This window comes from Suillus discolor, assembly GCF_016758755.1.
Source record: "Suillus discolor strain FC423 chromosome Unknown F5147scaffold_37, whole genome shotgun sequence".
NCBI classification, from domain to species: domain Eukaryota; kingdom Fungi; phylum Basidiomycota; class Agaricomycetes; order Boletales; family Suillaceae; genus Suillus; species Suillus discolor.
Genome location: NW_024541284.1, coordinates 282,609 through 302,809, shown reverse-complemented (window position 1 = coordinate 302,809; position 20,201 = coordinate 282,609). Strand labels below are relative to the sequence as shown.

At 45.1% G+C, this 20,201-nt stretch overlaps 7 protein-coding genes across 7 annotated transcripts; 3 read left to right on the top strand and 4 right to left on the bottom strand.

Annotated features, from left to right (window-relative positions):
• Positions 1–783: 783 nt before the first annotated feature.
• On the bottom strand, positions 784–2,070 carry F5147DRAFT_838027 (uncharacterized protein; the record flags this gene model as incomplete). The annotated part of the gene is made up of 5 exons (XM_041444118.1): positions 784–945; positions 994–1,123; positions 1,707–1,897; positions 1,950–1,995; positions 2,057–2,070. 5 exons carry the CDS (start codon positions 2,068–2,070, stop codon positions 784–786), a joined length of 543 nt encoding a protein of 180 aa, XP_041291400.1.
• A 123-nt stretch (positions 2,071–2,193) lies between these two features.
• F5147DRAFT_746400 (uncharacterized protein) lies at positions 2,194–5,347 on the top strand (the record flags this gene model as incomplete). The annotated part of the gene is made up of 7 exons (XM_041439841.1): positions 2,194–2,700; positions 2,755–3,045; positions 3,097–3,408; positions 3,586–3,882; positions 3,913–4,188; positions 4,288–4,945; positions 4,998–5,347. 7 exons carry the CDS (start codon positions 2,194–2,196, stop codon positions 5,345–5,347), a joined length of 2,691 nt encoding a protein of 896 aa, XP_041291399.1.
• Positions 5,348–9,094: 3,747 nt separating this feature from the next.
• F5147DRAFT_579251 (uncharacterized protein) lies at positions 9,095–10,280 on the bottom strand (the record flags this gene model as incomplete). Its single annotated transcript, XM_041431478.1, has 7 exons — positions 9,095–9,143; positions 9,200–9,301; positions 9,371–9,504; positions 9,557–9,682; positions 9,741–9,938; positions 9,985–10,093; positions 10,147–10,280. Coding segments are annotated over 7 exons (852 nt in total), but the record flags the coding sequence as incomplete, so codon positions are not given.
• Positions 10,281–10,759: 479 nt separating this feature from the next.
• Positions 10,760–11,347, top strand: F5147DRAFT_775154 (uncharacterized protein; the record flags this gene model as incomplete). Its single annotated transcript, XM_041441677.1, has 4 exons — positions 10,760–10,827; positions 10,876–10,935; positions 10,984–11,255; positions 11,304–11,347. 4 exons carry the CDS (start codon positions 10,760–10,762, stop codon positions 11,345–11,347), a joined length of 444 nt encoding a protein of 147 aa, XP_041291397.1.
• A 1,745-nt stretch (positions 11,348–13,092) lies between these two features.
• On the top strand, positions 13,093–13,937 carry F5147DRAFT_654081 (uncharacterized protein; the record flags this gene model as incomplete). Its single annotated transcript, XM_041433845.1, has 4 exons — positions 13,093–13,109; positions 13,150–13,217; positions 13,268–13,475; positions 13,685–13,937. The coding sequence occupies 4 exons, from the start codon at positions 13,093–13,095 to the stop codon at positions 13,935–13,937; spliced, it is 546 nt and encodes a 181-aa protein (XP_041291396.1).
• A 284-nt stretch (positions 13,938–14,221) lies between these two features.
• F5147DRAFT_775152 (uncharacterized protein) lies at positions 14,222–15,634 on the bottom strand (the record flags this gene model as incomplete). The annotated part of the gene is made up of 6 exons (XM_041441676.1): positions 14,222–14,377; positions 14,428–14,586; positions 14,633–14,694; positions 14,745–15,294; positions 15,348–15,434; positions 15,485–15,634. The coding sequence occupies 6 exons, from the start codon at positions 15,632–15,634 to the stop codon at positions 14,222–14,224; spliced, it is 1,164 nt and encodes a 387-aa protein (XP_041291395.1).
• An 896-nt stretch (positions 15,635–16,530) lies between these two features.
• On the bottom strand, positions 16,531–20,139 carry F5147DRAFT_775151 (uncharacterized protein; the record flags this gene model as incomplete). Its single annotated transcript, XM_041441675.1, has 11 exons — positions 16,531–16,827; positions 17,373–17,450; positions 17,500–17,760; positions 17,810–18,283; positions 18,349–18,454; positions 18,508–18,533; positions 18,589–18,675; positions 18,726–18,873; positions 19,023–19,252; positions 19,300–19,430; positions 19,764–20,139. The coding sequence occupies 11 exons, from the start codon at positions 20,137–20,139 to the stop codon at positions 16,531–16,533; spliced, it is 2,214 nt and encodes a 737-aa protein (XP_041291394.1).
• Positions 20,140–20,201: the final 62 nt, after the last annotated feature.

Sequence of the window (20,201 nt, the reverse complement as noted above, 5' to 3'; positions counted from 1 at the left end):
TACAATACAAACATTATATTCAATGAAATACAAATATATAGTAGTAGTATCCGAGTCGTACATACTACTACTACTAATGTGCGCGCTGAACTTGAACACAAAAAATAAGAATAGCTCGAGTCATCAATCTAAAATTACTGATATGCGACGGCTGGATTGTTCTGTGATAGGACATGAAGTTTGCAGTGGTGAATGTGAACAGATATGACTTATAGTGCTGCTGCGGTCTGGTTCGGTTCAGTTCTTGAGGGTGTTTTGTTGAACCTCAAACTGAACCTTGGGTCCGGTTCAGGCAAGGAGGGCGAACGCTGGACTGGACCCTTGCGAACGCGTTCACAAGCATTCGGTTCGAGTTCAGAACGCGTTCAAACCCCCAAATGCATATAAATTCTTGCACATAAAGGTATGCTTATGAAGCATCCATGTATTACTGTGCCAAGGTACGCCAGCTGAATAATGCCGACCAATGGAAACATGATTAGGCTATAAAAACAGACGCGGGGTAAACCTATGTGAGTCCCAGGCTGCGGCCAACAAACAGCACAACAAGGTTTTCACTGTAGATATCACCTGAAATATCACATAGTAGCTAACAAGTCGGCAATAGTATTGTGGAAGTTTGATGAGAGGAACGTGGGCTGTCCCAGCTTTTATCCTCTGCAAGTAGAATGGTGCCCTCGTGACAATTAGCACGATCGAGTTTGATGCACTGTATGAGTCTCACGACGAGGAAACATGATTGATGGAATGGCGGATGATTGTAGTACACATGCTGCTCCTGTATTAATGACCATTGGTGTGCGGAGGAGATGCACAGCAGAGAAACAAAACAAAACGAGCCCACAATGGGATGGGTGGTGGCTGCATGGTTGTTGCACCTGTTGCGCCAGCGCTGGTACCTTGAGCAGGTGTGGTAGTGGTAGGCTGAGTTTGTGACGACGAGAGCTGAGAAAGGTCAGAAACAGAGCTGGTGAAATAAGGTAGAGGACTCACTTGGGTGTTGTCGAAAAAGCCTGGTGGTATTTGAGGGGCCTGAATAGGTGGACGTCTGTTAATCAAGCGGTACTTCGATGCAATGGAGATGCAGATGGATCCAGCTCTGTGGACTTGGGGGATGGCGGCACTTTCATAAGCCGCACAGTGTTATCCGATGAATCAGACGCAGTCACGCAATGCGAGTACCATCTGGTGAGAACGAGACTGACAGGACTGAAGGAGAGGTGCGAGACATGTACGGGGTGCTGCTAGGAAATTATGCAAATAGATTACATAATGGAAATGTGTTGAGTGTTTGGGTCGTGAAGTCAGAGCCGGTCTTGGTCGTCCCAAGGTCAATATTCCCAGGACTGGCAATTGCCATGCTTGTTGCCAGAAGATCAGAGAATATATTGTTAGTAGATGGCTAGCAATAAGCTTAAGGGGGTCGAGTGGATCATACAAAGAACTTCAGATTTAAGAACAGTTTGGACACATTCAGAATGCATTTGCACGTTTCAGGCATCAGCCGAACGCCAAACATAATAATGTGTTCGGTCCTTACAGTATGCCAAACCCTGGACCGAACACATGGTCCGGTTCGGAAGTGTTCAGGTCCGAACCAAAGTTCAGAACTGGACTCTGGCAGCACTAATGACTTACCTTGCAAACTGCATGGCGCAAGTGAATGGTGAGAAAGACCATATTTTTTGAATGTAATTCACATATACCCTAATCCTATATCTGCCTTGTCGAGCTTTTTCTTCAAAACATCAGACTGGTGCTTGGAAAGATTCGCCATGATTTCGCGTTCTTGCACTACACAATCCGCTAGTGCCTTCTCCGCCCTAAATATGTCCCACCTCACCCTTGCTAGGTCCATGACGAGGTTGGCTTCAAGTTCATTGGTGTTGTTGATTGACTGTAAGTACCATGTTAGTGAGAGTAAGTGCTATACAATATGATTGACTTACCATTGACCTGATACCATTGGCTATATCATACAGGTCAGAAATACCGCTGGAATTGTGACAACACAAGTGACAACTTGGATGTTGCTGAACAGGGTGTGTGCACGTACAAGACATCAGGCATGAAGATGATGGTATATCATTACTGAGATTAAGACTGATTGGTGAGGCTGACATTTTGAAGAAACAAAGAGTAAGTTATTGATTATGAATTGGGCTTCTCACGAGTGTCGGACTTTGCGAGGACATGTCCAATTTCCAGTGTCCTTCATGTGGTAAAACCAGTTTCAAAGATCAGGTTGCTGTTGCTCGTCACATGAGCCAGCCTCGCTCGGGATGTAGCACCTGGCTACAGGATTTAATACATCTGCAGGACCTGTCTGACGATTCTATGCATACAGATGACTTGGACGAGCCAAATATTCCCGGTGCTGGGCCTCAGGCTGAGGTTGAGTTCACATTCAGAGATATAGATGAGTTATTTGAAGGTAGCGGTGAGAGTGGTGGACAGGCCTCTGGGGAGGGATTACTTCCGAATGGTGCCGATTTCGTCGACTGTTATCCCGAATCTTCTCGGACATATGGCAAGGGGTACACCTTCCTTGACTTATTCAATTCTGATGAGAATAGTGTGTACCGTGCCAAGAATCCCTATTACCCATTCAGTGGCCAGAAGGACTGGGAGATTACATCGTGGTTACTGCGCTTAGGATTGAGCATGGGGAAGATAGACAGTTTTTTGTCACTTGAGATGGTAAGCAAATTGTTTCATTCTCATTACAATTCCGACGATAATTCTTTTGTCAAGATCAAGGGTCTTCCATTATCTTTTTCCTCGGCCAAGGAACTGCGAGGTAGAGCAGAAATGTTGCCCAGTGGTCCACGCTGGATGTCCCAAGTGCTCTCTACGAGTCATCCCACCAAATCACCTGTCGTTTTGTACTGGCATGATCCCTTGGACTGTATTTCAGCTATTCTGAATCATCCCTTTTTTCATGATCAGTTAGACTTCATGCCTCACAGGGTCTATACTACTGCACAACACTTGTGCTGTGTATATTCAGAATGGATGACAGGCGATGACACATGGAATATGCAGGCATATATTCATGTTTTGCACCAGTCGCTGAACTTATTGGTTCCTCAACAGTCTGCCCTACCCAAAGGCACAACACTCCTTGGAACCATTTTATCATCCAACAAAATGAATATATCCACGATGACGGGTGACAGAGTTGCGCACCCGCTTCTCATCAGCCTTGCAAATATCAACATGTTCACACGACTCAAGACATCATCCAACACCTTTGTACTCACCACCTTACTCCCCATACCCAAATTTATACATAAGAATAAACACATGCGAGGTGTACTCGAGGATCGCTTAATTCATGAATGTCTAGATATTGTCCTGTGTCCGCTCAAGCAGGCTGCACATGAGGGAGTCATGTTATCAGACCCTGTTGGACATAGCCACTATTGTTTTACCCCCCTTGCAAGCTATATTGTTGACACTCCAGAAGCTATGATGCTAGCTACTGTCGGTGGGAAAACATCTCCAGTCACCATGGCCATGTTCAAGCAGTTCGGAGACCCTTTCTGTCATGAACCTCGCACGAAATCAACCACACTTGCACAGCTGGCTGTTGTTCAAACAATGGTGGATCCCAACAATATTGAAGCCTTCTTTCGTAAAGCGCAGAAATTTTGCTTGAACAGCGTCTCTAAACCTTTCTGGCAGGACTGGACCCTTGGTGAACTGTCTCATTTCTTCACTCCAGAATTTCTGCATCTCATTCACCAAGAATTTTACGATCACGATGTCAAGTGGATTATTTGTGCAGTTGGGGATATGGAAATTGATTTCCGGTTTTCTGTGTTGCAGCCCATCACTGGCTTTCGTCATTTTGACGGTGGTATCTCCAAGCTAAAACAGGTTACAGGTTGAACTCAACGTGACATTCAGTGTTCGATTGTTGCAGTCAGTGCGGATGCAGCACCTAGTGCTGTGATCACTGCTGTCCGAGCATTGATGGAATTTCGGTATCTCATCCAGTCACCGCATATTAATGAAGACAACATCAAGTGCATTTCTGGAGCCCTCAATGAGTTTCATGCCAATAAATATGCAATTACAGCTGGAGGATTTTGTCGAGGCAACAAGAACACAGTTATCGATAATTGGTACATTGCCAAATTGGAGCTCATGCAGAGTATAGTCCCCAGCATCCGCAACACTGGTGTTGCCATGCAATGGACTGCAGATACAACAGAGCATGCGCACATTACGGAGATTAAAGACCCTGCGTGATCAAGCAACAACAATAAATATGATCCTCAGATTTGTCAACATCTCAACTGGGTTGATAAGTGCCGTCGCTTTGACCTTGCAATGAGTCTTGTGGATGGTCTGGCAAGCTCGGGGCTACAGGATGACGATATTGGTGATGATGTTGACTTTGATGCGGATGATGATGATGACCTCCCCACGGAATTTATGGCCACTATAAAATGTCCTGGACATTTGCGCCCAATCACCAATTACTTCGCGATTGCGAAGATCCTCCAGCATAAGGAGGTTGGGACTGTCCCTCTACCATTGCGCACATTCATTATCGGACACATGGCCTTTCATCTCACATATTCCCCATCCATCAGATCCATCTCCATCAACAATGCTGCTATCAAATTCGGCCTTCCTGACTTATGGCCGGCCATTGCTGATTTTCTTTGTCGCAAAGCTACCCACGGACAGAATCATGTCCACACAATTGGGGGAGCCAGGAGGGCTGGACCTACTGCTTCCCTGCCATTTGATAAAATTCAAATCTGGTTCAAACTTCGACTACAGGACACAGAGTTTCATGACAGTAGCATCATATGGCCCACGCAGACCCTGAATTGTGTGCCGCCTTCTGATGTCTGGAACTCTGGTAGGTACGACTCAGTTATTGTGAACAATGAGTTAGGGTGCCTTTGGCCTGCTCATGGTCTTCGTGGTATGTTACAACCTTCTATCGTGCTGGATACTTTCTCACTATTATCTTTCAGGTCACACAATTGGTCAAATTAGGCTTATCATGCGTCCAGTTGGAAGAATTAACACAGATTGGTCATGGAAGGACCGTTTACTTGTCTATGTGTACCGCTTTGATGGTACGACAAGTGCCCGTGATCCTGCCATGCAGTTGCACTCAATCAGAAGGGCAAAATGTTCCAATGGTATGTTAGTGGGTGATATTGTACCACTGACACAGATCAAGGCTCCTGTTAATCTCATTCCTTGCTTTGGAGCCAGTGCAGACAGCCGGTTTACCTCACAGAACAGCATGGAGCACACATCAGAGTTTTGGGTAAATAAATTTTGGGACAAGAACACATTCTTTCCGCTCTCTATGTAACTTCCTGCCTGTATTTTTAACTTTCATGCTATTGGTTGCCAACAAGCTTCTTTCTGTTATATTCTTAGTACAACGAGCATTGATGGATGTAGTGATGTGTGATAAGGGCATCTTGTTGCTCCCACCATTGTCATATTATAGCTTAGAGTATACCGAACAAATGCCACCTCAGTTTTTTTTCAGGACGGGCAGCTATGGAATAAAGTTGTCGTCATTGGTCTCACTCCCTGCCGCTGTCTCAGGTGATGCCCTTACAATGAACAAGTACATGGCCGAGGAACTGAATTGTTTAGTTACACAGGAAGATGAACCATCTGAGTCGCAATCGCTGGGACACATCCTCTCTCATATCTTTCAGCCTTTCAGCATACCTCTCCTGGATTTGTCTATGCTCCAGATCCCACTCAAAAACATCCTTCATCACAATGAATGTACCAAAGCAAATTCAGCAAAAATTCACCAGACGATCTGGTGCCATTGTATGATGCTGATGCGCAACTATGGAACTGGAACCTTCCAACTCTTGCTCCCACAAACAAATCTGAATCAACAACTCACTCTCAACCATCCGAAAGCCTAGATTCGGAGGACAATGCAGAGATTGGCAAAGCCACAAAACCAACTCACAAAGAGATTTTCTCATCATTTTTCAATGCTTTGCTATCTGCTTAGCGAAGGCAGAGCCCAAACTACTAGCCAACCCCACTGCGATGCGCACATGGACTGCGGCCCACGCACATAAACCATTACCTGGTAGTGAGGTGAAGCGGAAACCTGATCTCCTCTTATCAGATGAGATCACGGCAAATTGGGGAAATATCAGGGTATCGGCTGAGCTGACACACAGTTCATATCAACCTGCGCTGCAACTCGTGAAAGCTGCTGATACTCATGCATACCTCATGCTGAGTGAGCAGCCCTGGAGGTGCTTTGCGCTTGTACTATCACTCACCAACGAGTATTGGGAGCTCAGAGTCCTTTTCTATGATCATGCTGGTGGTGTCGTGTCCCCTGCCTTCAATATCTACCAAAAACCAAGCATACTCGCTCACATTATTGCTGTCCTTCGTTTCGGCAGCCTTGAGTGCATAGGATATGACTTGACAGTCTCCTTCACAAAACACAGTTCCCCTCCCCAACACCACACCAACGGCTATCGTCCGATCAAGAACCTCCCTGCCAAATGGCAACCTGCAGATCACATCATGGCTGCAGCCATGTCTGAGCCCCCTAATCCACCATGCGATGATTTCGAGGGCGCACCAAGTGCTGTCATCGAGTCGATATCTCCCGACACGGAGCCTGAGCCCAAGTCAGACTCAGAGTTATGTGCTGACCATGGTACATATGTTTCTATGAAGAATCTGGAGGATCCCCCCCTGGTACAAGCCACTGCAATCTCCAGCGCCCCCCTTCTCAACCTCGCATCCCAAGCGCCTGAGGAACCTGACAGTATCTATTCTGCTACACCCCATCCTTCACAATTCATGTATTCAGCTCAGTCACCTGAACCGTGTGGCAAGATTTGTGTCAGGGACACAATCTACACGATCACAAGGATCCTGTTTGCAAGTCGTGGCCTTGTTAGTTGTGGTGTAGAGACTCGTGCCTCTCATTGTGCAATATCGCAGTTTTCACTAGGGAGTACATGGCATGAACTTGTAGCATCACTCTGTATGCTATCCACAGCTATTCCTACATGAGGTGCAGCTTTCCCGCGCAACTCGTGCATGTGCCTTTCCAGTGCTTCACGATGTATATGCACGCGCACTTTCCCACACTTGAGCGCCCTATAGCACCAGCCATCCAGAAGCATCCATCCACTGTCCACCAAGCTCTCTAGTGCGTATATTTCCATTCCCCTTATTTGTATATTGTTCCACCTTGATTTTTATCATGGACCCTTACTTACATATATCTTTACATACCTTGCTCGGTAGCGCTTCGGCTCTGCATGACAGCGCTTAGGCACCATATATAAGTACCAGCAGTATATACTAGAAAAAAAAAACAACAGAGGACTGAACCAGAACAATACCCATTTACTACCCAGCAGAGCATAGTTGAAATCTATTCCTTGGCACCTCGCATATAACATCTCTCAGCTTGCATCTCTCACCTCTTGTCTAGTGTCTAATCATCACTTAAGCAAACTCACTCTTACTCTCTCTTGTTTCCGCATACACACACGTGCATTCTTGCGCCTCGCGTGCACCTGCGCTTTCCTGCGCTTCGCATTTGCCAACCAGTAGCACCTTCGGCACCTACTACTAGATCCTTGCTGCACTCACTTCCCCTTTAGGGTCGAACACACTTGTCGTCTCAAGTATAGCAGACTAGGCAACGCACGACCTTACAACATTTATAGATACAGTCAGGAGCATTGTTTGTGCCTCGCTGCATCATTGAACCTTCAGCGGGGCTGTTTGTTACTTGGTCTCTTTGGATGATAAAGAATTCATCATCAAAGACCATTGGGTTCAGGGTAAGGAGGATCAGGTGATCTTGAACATCAGGGAACTGACACGAAAAAGATAAAAATTGACAAAGCATTATCTAAAGTAAAATGTGTATAAAATATGTCATAATTGTACTCCAAATGAGAAAGCTTTAGATACCTGGACTAAGTTGGATATAACCTACCAAATGCATATTGGTGACAGTCTTGCTGCAACCACTTGCCAGCTTAACATCATAATGGGACAGATTGCAACACCTACCAGCTGTGACAAGGGAATATTGAGCCATTAAAAGTCACCACCAGTCATCCAGTTGTGTATTAGTTGTAATGTACTACAATGTTGCCTGCCCTAGGTAACCTTTGATGGTTTTTTCTTCCTCCACAATTTCCAGCTGAATGTCTAAGTCAGATCAAGCTTTATATGGCTGGACTGTGTTGGATCAAAGCTGCCAATGTCCCAAGGATGTCATGTGATTATCATGCAGTGTCTTTTTATCTCGATGTGATTGTGATGCCAGACTGCACCATGTGCACAACACAGGTAACAAATGACAGTCTACTGTGATCCTTTCCAAAGTTTGAAAGTTATGATCATAAGATTTAAGGCAAGCAAGATATTATATTCCTGGCAAACTATGAATAAATGCCAGCACTGGACACAGTCTTTGAAGACTAGGCTGTTTTTGATTGAGCTACCTTTGGTCCAAGGATGCAGAGCCATGACAACATGGTGCCATTCTCCAGCTGTTTGCCAAGGCTTGGTCATTAGATATAAGGTGAGTGAAATATTTTATTCCTCATAAAATCTGAATAAGTGCTGGCACTAGATACAGTCTTTGAAGACTAGGCTGTTTTTGCCTTTGATCCAAGGATGTGGAGTGATGACAACATCATGTCATCCTCCAGCTGGTAGTCGAGGCTTGGTCATCACCTTCCATCTCAGCTACTCGATGATCCCAGCTCAAGCAGAGTTCAGCTACAGGTCAGTTATCTTGCAGGACATGCTCACATGGATCAGTATTGCATAGGAGACCATTATGCTATATCCTGAGAACATATTATTATTTGACAACAGGGTTTCAGGTATTTTGTCATTTGAGATTTTCTGGAGGCCAGTGTTGTAATCACTTCAACATACTAACTTCATTCCATTAGTCACAAGATGCTAGTATTAGATGATATTTGTATTTACCACATGAGGACATAAGGACTACGAAGAGACTGTGTTCAGAACTGCCGCCTGTTTGGTCGCAAGGTGCTTAAGTCGGATTTTTGATAAGGCACTGTTAGCTGCTAACTGATCGTTTGGCAGCAGAGGAAGTAGGGAAGACCTGACTGTATACATAGCAATATATGAGTTTCAGCGAAATGATAAAGAATGATGACAATACCGATTCCACCATGTCAGCAGCTCCTCGAAAAGGTCAAGGAGGCTATGGTAAAAGGTCTCTGAGTCCATAGTAGTGTCGGTCCATGAGAACACCGAGGAGGAGCTTAGGGCGAATCAAACCTTCAGTTGTACAGTATATCAAAACACTTAGTCATTAGTATATGGAATCAACTGAACCTGAGTTGCAACATATGCAATAGAAGCAATGGTGACCGAATTTATCCCATGGAGACGAGCATTTCCGGACCATGTGGCTTTTGGTTCTTTGTCGACTGAACTCGGGGATGTAAAGACGTGCTTGTAAGCCTGACATCAATGAATATAGTGAAGAACTACGGAGAAATGTATTCCCACTTACGCATACCAGCAAGCAGCTCCTAAGAAGCCCACACCATGGGTCTTCTGTATCATATGTATAGTGGGCGAACAAAAAAATAGGCCATTGATCTCCGCACACCTGACAATTCGCCGCTCTGAAGGTTCTCTCTCATTCTGTTTAGAGTTTTCAGGACTGCAGACACCTGGAAAATGAGAATGAGAACATACTCTGTATTGTTCCAGTCCAACCCAGCGGGACAAAGCAGTGATCCGGTAAGCTCGTGGTTGAATCCGCGATCAATCTTTGAGTTCCTGTGCAAAGGGGGCTGGATTGCTGCCCCTTGTGGGGAAATCCAATCAAGAATGGCAGACTTCAGGGTTTTTGTGACATCGCCTCTCGCACCTGCAGCTCCTTTACCAATCTGTGACTCATCAGTGTGAACTCTGGCCAAGCAAGAAACAACGCACTAGCTCTCCAATGTGGAGAATTTCTTCTTCAGACCCATTTTGTAAGCGCTCTAAAAGGCCAGGATAAGATTCTAAAAGTTGTTCAAAGACACAATGTTCACGTCGTTCTCTGCCAAACACGTCAGTCAACAGACTAGTAAATAAGGATGATGTTTTTTTCACTCAGCAAAGAAGTTCTCCAGAGGAGTATCTTCCATTTGTTCTAATCTAAGGATACCATTGGTGAGTAGAGAGGGGTAGTTACACAGTGCAAATACTGTTCGACCAAAGTGACGCCCGTGGGATATGAGAGGATCAAAGGTAGAGCTGTGCGATAAGGTGAGCTTACAAAATTGGTGTTAAACTTGAACAGCTTATGCTTTTTTGCGAAGGTCCCAATTGCAGGGCTGACACAGTGCATTTGCTCGGGATATTGGAGATAGTATCTTCAGTGGTCATGAGAACCAGTAAGGATTGAAAAGTAACTTAATCTATGCGGATACTGGGACCCAGCTTTTTATCTCCAGCATTGCCGTGTGGGATTCCAGGGAAGCGGTGTACCTGATGGCCGCCAAGCAAAGACCAAGGTGACTGGACGCTAAGGACTGCTGCGGTGCTGGCCGCTAAGCACTGGCCGCAATCCTGGGAGCTATGCAACCAGGACCGAACACCCTTTCATCTAATCAATGGCAATTAATAGGACAGTTCAAAGCAAGCGCTAAAAATTACCAGAGATAAAAGCCTCCTGACCAGACAGACATTGCCATTCATATTTACCACTAAGTCCAACCCAAATATGTCACAAACTTCAAATCAGAGTCAGACCTTCAATGTATCTGGATGTATTATTAGTTTGAACCTCCGGTGAGTCTGGTGAGCCACTTACAGCAGGACGTGCTAATTCTCCGTCAGGATTGAGTTAGCGAACAAGGTCGATGAAAGAGGCGAGCCTGCGGAAATCGCCAGTATAAGGTGAATGAGCAACATCATCGATCAGTCTCAATGCTGACCATATGACAGCGAGGTGCATGTCGACAAGAACCCCTCAGTGGAAAACAAAAATCTGCCGAAGCACAACTGTGAACAATGCGAAGAGTTCATGACTGAGCTCAAGGAACAACTCAGACTTGCAGAATTGAATTGCTCAAAACTGGGAGAGCTGTACCAAAAATACAGACTGCGTTGGCTGGAGGAAAACTATTGGGCAATGATCTTAGAGGAATACGCACCAAATGGAACGTGTGCTATCTCTCCTCGTCAGATTGCATGGGACACCCCCTCTCCCTTTTCAAGTATGTCCAATGCATACACTTTTAAAACGAACTGACTGTCTTTCTTAGCTAATCCTGATGACCTTGAGAATATAGGAGAAGACATACTGTAGCATTGTTATATAATATTATGGTCGTTGTACTCTTTGTGGGGCAATTCCATCATTGTTGGACCTGGAAGTGATGGTGGTTTTTCATACCCAAAAAATGGGTTCTTTTCCATGGTAAGCCTAAATCAATAGTTTCGCCCAAGGTAAAGGAGAATTACCAGTTGGTAGCATAAAACCCATGTCCATGAGTGCACGGATCCTGCTGTGGATCGAGGTAAACCATTAGAGGAGGCTCCCAATAGCTCGACGCTGTGCTCGTGCTCTGTTGATCTTGTGATCGTTTCAGAACAAGAAAGAAGGACCAGAGACGTAGAGTAAATCACGAACCAAAGCTATAGCAGCACCGACGAGGCTATCAACAACTCCTTCATTATCTGTAATGCGAGGGATTCCAAACTGCTGCAGATGTATGATGTGACAGAACGAATAGCTTATTGAGACCGATCTAGCAATAGTATTCCTCCAAGATGGAATTGGTGAGAACCTGAACTTGAAGGATCTTTGTCTGGCCGAAGTTCCTGGACTAGGGAAAGCATGAGTAATGTGGCAGCTTCTAGGGCACCTCTGAGAGTTCATGGTACTAAGTCGAACGTAGTACTACGCAATTGTTGTGCTGCAGCAGGCTGTGTATTTTTCTTTCCTTTTTTGGATATGTCATCAATTTCAATATCTCACTCGATCATGGACTGGATTCTCTTGATCTTTGGAAATTCGAAATCAGCGTGAAAATATCTTTGTAAAAGTATGATACTCTTCAATTCAAACCTATAAGTAAGATCGTGCAACTATAAGAATTTTCCCAGTGTAGGATATTGCGGTAGTGTACTCTATTGCTAGTAGTGCCGGTACTCTACTAGTCATACTAGTACTACCCTTGGTATTGTAATTTGAAAATGGATCATGATCATCACATTAGTTGAGCATATATGGGGTAGTAGATGTAAGCACTGCTAGCTAGTGCTGTGATATGATGTTGGTATGAGTGTAGCAGCAACAAGCTTCAAGTTGTGGTTCATAACGTTCATAGCTAGAGCATTTTAGTTATCGGTTCTTTAATAATTGAGTAAAAACACGCACGCTCTGCATTACTGAATTCACGCATTGCGTCACGTGTTGTGCCACACGAGCAAGGTTGTCGGCACAGAAGCGGGTCAATTGCCTGATGCAATGTGACATCGGTGGCCGCAGAGTAGCGGCTGCCTCGGGTCCTGAAGTCAGGTTCCATGATGGCGACGTGTTACTAAATGCATACCCTATTTTCCATCCACAGATCAAATTGTGTCTGTGAAATGTGAGATTGTATTTAAATTACCTACATGACAAAACTTACACAAGAATCGCTTCCGACCTGAGGTGAATGTGTGACTCGAGTCATTGTGTCTAATGCGAATGTAAGTATATACGATCAGGAGGATTCAATATACTTGCCATGAATATTCCTTATTTGGTGTTTGTGAATCGTGATACAGATGTGACAGTAATAACGTGTAATCACATTCTGTCACACCAAGTAAGGCCAAACAATGATAAACATGATGTAGTCTGTTTTCTGCAATTACCGTACACTATAGCTATATGCTAGCTTATCATTATTTTTATAAGTCCTTGGAATTGCGCGCTCACAGTATGCCGTAGGCGCTCATCATCACTTCTCACGACGACGACGGACATGACAGACTGCTGCGCTGACTCAGAACACTCAAGACTCACTTCAAACCACTCACTGTCATTGCGCACACACTTCTAGGATGTCAAGTCTATCAATGTAAGTAGTTCTTCTAGTGATGCACTCTGCGCATCAACAGTTGCTTCGAGCTCATGTATTGCAGCAAGGTGATCTTCGACAGTCACTTGCAGCATATGGTTCGCCTGGGTAAGTTCCTCAATCTGCGGCTTGAATTCAACTGATTCTTTACTCTGCAGTGTCAACCAATCAACTTTCTCAGCAAGCTGTGCGACAATGGTGCCTCACTCGAACCCCGTTCTGTCCTGCGTCCCCTCCTGCAGGCCGTGCTCGTTTCGAGGTGGACACATTTTCTGGGGTTTGCGATGCCCTCTTCCTTTCCAGTGGACCCAGTGTAGCAGTGCTCAAGGGCTCGAAGGTGCCAGAGGATTTGTTGGGTGCATTTCGGTGAGGTCCTGCCATGTTTATATCCTGTTTATCTGCCTGTTATTTGGGATTTCCCCCACATATTTCTCTCGCATTATTTGCCTTCAAAGTGAGGTGACTATGCTTTTCATATATTTACAAGCTATATTCGTACTTCATACAGATTCATTTATTTTCTCATTTCCGCAGTGAATGTCCGTTATGTATATTCTATATGATGTTGCTTACAGCAAGGATGTGAAGCAAAAAATGCATTTCAGCATTCAAATCACGACTACTCTACCAGTGTACATCAAGGTTTTGGGAAGAAGTGTGAGATGTGCATACGGAACTTGGAAATCCAGGGTGTTACTGATTTGTATGGGTGAAATATCGGCCAAGGTCTTCACCCGCTTCACTCCTTGTATTGTAGTGGCTCTTGGGACTCCGTTCTTGGTATCCATAACGAAGATATTTGCTTCCCTGAATGTATACAAACAATGAGCAAGATCAAAATTTGTGTACGAAAAAAAGGACACTGACCGTAAGGAAGGTAGCTGTCTGATCACTTCAGAGAAGGAGGGGAACTGCTCTAGGGACATATACATCCCATTGCAAGCAGCCAGGACCCTGGAATGTAGCTGGGGCACTTGCAGGTACTGCTGACTGCACCTTTACATCATGAGCAAAGGCCTGGTAAATCTGATGGAGGCATCACTTTCATCACTGCTACGTTCTAAGAAGGAGAAAAGGCTCACTAGCACGACGAGTGAGCATACAGTACTGCATCATAGATTGCCATTCCAGTCTTGAATGTCCCCAGGAAATAAATCAGCCATCCGTCCATGGACATCAAAAAGTTCAGCGATAGGTTGCATCAATGTGATCCATACGACTTCCTTAAAAGCTTGAGTTATAACAAGACCACTGATTCCTCGTTGAACCTGATGGATGAAAATGTTAAGTATTGATTGTGCAGTTTCTTGTCTCTTACCCATTCCATATTGTCTGAGTTGAGAAGAATGATGAAATCGAGCATCTTCTGGATCCTATGCTCATTGCTGACGACAAACCCAGTAAATGAAGACGCACTACCTCTTGCAACCTTCTGCAGGTCGGAAGTAAATTCTATATGCAAGTCCTTGAACTGTCCCTAACGTCTTAGAGTGAGTGAGGGTAACACATCAGAACGTGCATACCTTGTTCCTTAAATACGGCCAACCCACTTCACTCTTGATCCCAGCAACGTTCTTGACCTTCACTGATCATTCCGTTAGCTATTGACATTTGGGATTAGAGCCAGACACTTACACCGTTCTTCATATAGTGCTTCAAACGTTGTATTGTAATAAAGGACTGCTCGGATGAAACACGTGGTTATCGATTGCCTTGAAAATGCATGGTGGACATTGAACGGGTTTTCTGGAATTCCAACCACTAAGTGCCCTGAATAAAGGCATTTTCCTAGCTGCAACGGCTTGTTCCAACCTGACCCTACCAACGACTCTCGGAGCGACTGTTTTTGAGATGAATCAAGAGTATCCAGCCTAGATTCCATTGTCCAGGAAAGCTCAGGATGAAGGGATGGCGCCTGACCGACGAAGTAGTATTTCTCAAGGGCACTCAGGAGAATGATGTCTTCATCAGTAGTAGTGGGTCCATACATAGATGCTGTGACATTTCGTCCTGTGGATTCATAATCTTCATCTAGAGATGGGTATGACAATGTAGCTGGTGCCAGACTGAGCACCTGCGGAGGAGACTCGACCACGCTAATGAGGGGTGGTGCGGGAGGTGGAAACCCTAATGGAAATGTGGCTTTGTGAAACAGGATATTATTAATTCGCTGGAGCACATCAAGCTATGTATGCGGTGCGATGAGTCTGGCGACACGTTCATGATGAAAGGACTCACTGCCCAGATGGGAGAGGCTTCCCTTTTGATTATATTGCCCTTACAAAACATGCTGCCGATATTCCTGAGAAAGGTAGAACCGCCCTCCTAATATGTCCATTGCATCAAAATTTAACATAACATGATAGAGCTCTCACCTGTATCTGGTAGATGTCATATAGTTTATTGCCACCAGTAGCCAGGTAACCTATATGATCTATAATGTCATGGGATGTGTCCGCGAGATGGATGTGCTCTTGAGGCCACTGGAAACATATACCCCAGAAATAGAAGATCGGAGAAGCCATGAAAGGGCTAAAACCAAATCAATTGAAGAGTCACACTTATTGGTGATAGTGAACCTTGTCAATCTGCAGGGTCATCAGTGATTTTGCGGATGAAACAGTGTAGATTGTACTTACACTGGTGAATGATAATTGCGCAACTTGGCCCGCAGATGGTACAAAGATGAATATCGGGGGATAAATAAATCCTGGCAATACCAATTGTTACATCTTGCGAGAGGGTGGGGCGGCAAGATGAAGGAAAAGGTGCCAAACGAGATCTTAATAAATACTTGGGTGTGACCATTTGCCGCTTTCAACCACTGGGCATTGAATCATGGATCAGTAGGGCACCAGAGATCGGTGCTAGGGATAAGCAACAATGTATCTCAAACTAGTAGTGATGGTGAGTCAGTACATGCCAAACATTGCCAATCAAAAAGGAAGGGCCAGCAAGAAGCGTCAGACTATACCAGAGATTAACATGGCGAAAATTACCACTAGTCAGGGCACACCAGGGATTGGGAACGAGGTAAAGAACTGCCAGTAAGAAGTGTCAGGCTACACCGGAGATTGGTATAGTGACAGGTATGTTTGATGGTGAGTCAGGGCACGCCAGGGATTATAATGCGGCAAATAGCCTGTCAGCCAGATGCGTCAGGTTACGCCAGGGATTGCAATGCTAGCAAAGAGCCCGTCAGCCAGATGTGTCAGGCTGGGCCAGAAATTAGTGAAGCGAGAAGTGAAAAACTAATGATGGCCAGTCAATGCATTGCCGATGCAGTAAAGAGACGCCAGGAAGAAGCGTCAGGCGACCGATTAGTATTGTGATATTATTAGTCCTCATAATCAAAAGTATGGTATGTCGTAAACATGTCGTCCAATGCCTGAGCGAGCAACTCTGTGCTAGCATTGAGACCTTAATCAAAGAAGTCAAGATCCTCGATGCTAATATGATCATCATCTTCCTCCTGTTCATCGTCATTGTCATCATCATTGTCATCACCAGGAGATTGTTGGGGAGTGCTTTTCCCGAGGCTTCCTTCACTTTCCAAGGCTTCATTTTCCATCTGTACTGTCGTTTGTGTATCAGGGCAGGGTGTCACTTGTGCCAAGCAGGGGTCTTCTAGAATATTTGCTTCATGAGAATATATGTGACCCACCCCAAGGCCATAGTGATAGCGCATGATGGTATCACGATTGACAAAGCTGAGATCCTAGTATTAGCTGTCATCATCACCATGGGAGATGGGTCCATTTACCTGTTGACATAGTACTCGTGCCAGTCGTGTTTATCTCCTGTGAGAGTAGAGATCCCACATTCACCTGGATTGCGCTGGCCTCAGGAAAAGGCAGGGATGATATGACATGCCCTAAGTACAACGCTTGGGTCCACGAAGCCGAAGGCATTCTGATTTTCTAGAGGCTGGAAATGGACGCGCCCCAAAGTGCCTGTGCTCCATGTGTGAGTCTGCATGGATTCGTACCAGCGAACAAAGAGAAAGTCTATGCGGTGAGACTCGTATATGTTTGCAGCACGCACGATGTTAACATGGTGTATGCCAATCACTTTGGCATAGCGATAGTGGCCACCGTGAGTATCATCGTCTTGGAGTAACATAATATTACAATGTGGAGTCCTTGGGTTTACAACATCTTGAGCCCTTCGAACGTCATAGGTAGTGTAATTGAATTTGGCAAGGTTGTGGTGATAAATTCAATTATGCTTGAAGAAAATTGAAGTGTGCTGATCAGAACAAACAGATCTCTCCCCAGGCGATTTGGCAGTATTTGGCTCGAGGCGATTGAAAATATGTTCTTTTAATCGAGGTAGGAAATCCTGTGTGATGTCTCAGGATTATGACCATCAAGTCATAGAAATTGCTCACCTTCATAGCAGGATCTCCTGCGTGGTTGCGGAGGTACTGGCCAAACTCATCATATATCCTCTCACTCTGACCGATGTAATGGTGTAGTCTGGGGTCACTTGCTATTTCGTGTACATCTGTATGAGAGACTCCCTGTTGTTGCCACTGCTCAATGCGGCGCAAGCGTGCCTCACAGCACTCGATCCGAGTTAGTTGGCGAATAAATGTATTTTGATCAGTACAATGGTATCTGCCTTTGGGCATATGATGCTCTAACTCTCCCTGATAAAAATTGAGTTCATGAATGGAGGGGTAGTGGGCTGCGACTTACTGGTTCAGTACTATATGAATCTGTTGTGCCAAAGTGATGAATGCAGGCCACATAATCTCCAAGGACATGGAACTTGTAAGTCTGAATGTTGAATGACTTTTTCCTCCGTGGTTGTTTTGCCCCAGGTACATTCTGTTCCAGCTTTGCTTTTTCTTTACCTTTAGCGTTAGAACCTTGGAAAGCTCGCTCGGAGCCGCGTCCATTAATAGTCCCTGCCCGTTTGGCCGCTCCCTTTGCCTGCCGGCGAGATCGTGCACCAACTTCATGATCAAGCTCCTGGGTTTGATATGAAGGGCACACTTTTTCCTTGAAGTGACGGAACCGTTTGCCAAGATCAGTTGTTTGCTGCTCAAAAATATCTAAGGTCAGGTCGGAATGTATGCAAAGCTTCGCAAGTCCATGCCAGTGTGACATAGTAAAAAGGAGGTCAATGATAGTGTTGTTGTGAACTTCAGGGGAAAAGGCCATTGAAGACTGGGATAGAACACTCAGACAAAATGAGCACATGAAGACGTATGTCAATCTTTCGGAGTACATACTTGTAGAAGATCCTCAAAATTCCACACAGCCATGTTCGACATCTCAGAGACATTTGAACAGAACCGCCTGATTGTTGCTGGTCCAAATGGGGGGACCTGCCTGTACCTGTAGAAGTTGAGTGTTGGTTCACCAAGTCATTACTGACATATTTGACTGACCTCCTGTCAAGCTCATGGATCAGGTCCTTGTCCAAGGCTGTGAGCATTCCTCAGTAAATGGATTAGAAGCATATGCCACACTCCAAGCTCGACCTCGTGCAAGAGATCGACGACAAGCACAATAAAGATATTAAAGCCAAACAGACCAAGAGAGTCCGAAAACGTGTTCTAATGATAGGTTAGTAAAGGTGAGACGACAAATCGATGGACATTCTCACAGAGGTTGGTACCCATGATTCGGGCTTAAGAATTGACTCAACCGCTGTGCTATCTACACCAAAATTCTTCTCGTAGATAAGGTTCCATGCTGTAGCAACCAACTGACTCCTGGACGTATCGGCACATGCAAGTGTTTTACGCTGTTGCCTATCACTGATTCATGCCCAGGTGATGAAGCCTGTTTGTGGGTATGATACATCATGAGCAGGGACAACCTCCTAGTTGCCGGATAGTAGCAACGAGGACCCTTGCTAAGGTAAGTTTGTGTATCCTACAGATAAGTATTCATGGCTTACTTTTCGGGATAGTCTGCGGAATAGGTAAATACCCACGGGTAAAATCTACATTTGATACCGTTACAACAGAGAATCACAATGCCATGTTCATAGGCCTCTAAAAACTCGTCATCAAGTAAAACTCTCCATTGAGCTTGGAACAAGTCACGGTGGCAGTGTGTGGTGCATTCACGACCAACACCCTTGCCTTTGGTGTAAGTCCCCATGAAATCTTTGAATGAATCCGGAAGCTGCCAAAGCTGTGAGTTTAAACATAGAGGAGGAATGACCATCATACCTTCTGAAAGTAGGCAACATGATTAGCCAGGTGACAGGATGGCTTACAATGGTGATATTTCGACTCGTTTCCGAAATACATGTAGACCAGCGATAGCTTCACATTACTGAAGGTCGTCAGCTGTGTGGCATCTGACCAGAACATGAGTGCTGCAACCACACGGGGTAAGTCACATCCTGCCTCTCCAGGAGATGCCTGAAGTTTGTGATGTGCATCCATGAATGCTGGTGAAGTATACAACTCTCCCTGAATGTTTACTTCACGGGGTAAATGGGGGGGGCTCCATCGTAATTGATAAGGCTCATAGTAAAAATGTTCATCATCATGGACATTGGCGAGCTTCTCCCGGATAACCGATACGAGAGATCAATGGTAGAGTTGAGCCACTACGTAAGGTCGAGTGCCCGGCTGAGTTGTAGTGCGAGAGAAAGGTACTTGGATGTTTACTTCCGTCTTACACCAACCTGCATCATCATCCTGCCATTCATATCCATCCTCATCGTCAATGGTCACACCTAATTGCGAGTTGATCTTGTCCCAGTGCGTAAGTCGCACATTTTCAGGATCGAAATCTGGGCATCCGACAATATTGAGCAGTTCCTTGAAGCTCTCCTGTGACTTTTGTACACTACCATTCCAGTACCAATGGCCAAGGTCAAAAGATGTTTGATTGGGGTATGGGTGAAATGAGTTGCAAGGCTTGGCATGACTACCCAATTCTGCTGGAGACACAGAGGGGATAGAATTGATATCTTGGAACATTGCAGCCTCTTCCGGGTCATGGGACGGGGGGGTTGAAGAAAAAAACTGGTGCACAAGTCCAAAAACATTCCTTGCCATGCGGAAAGGAGCAGACCGCGATGATGTACAAGCTGTGGTAGGTGCATCAATGGATTTTTCGG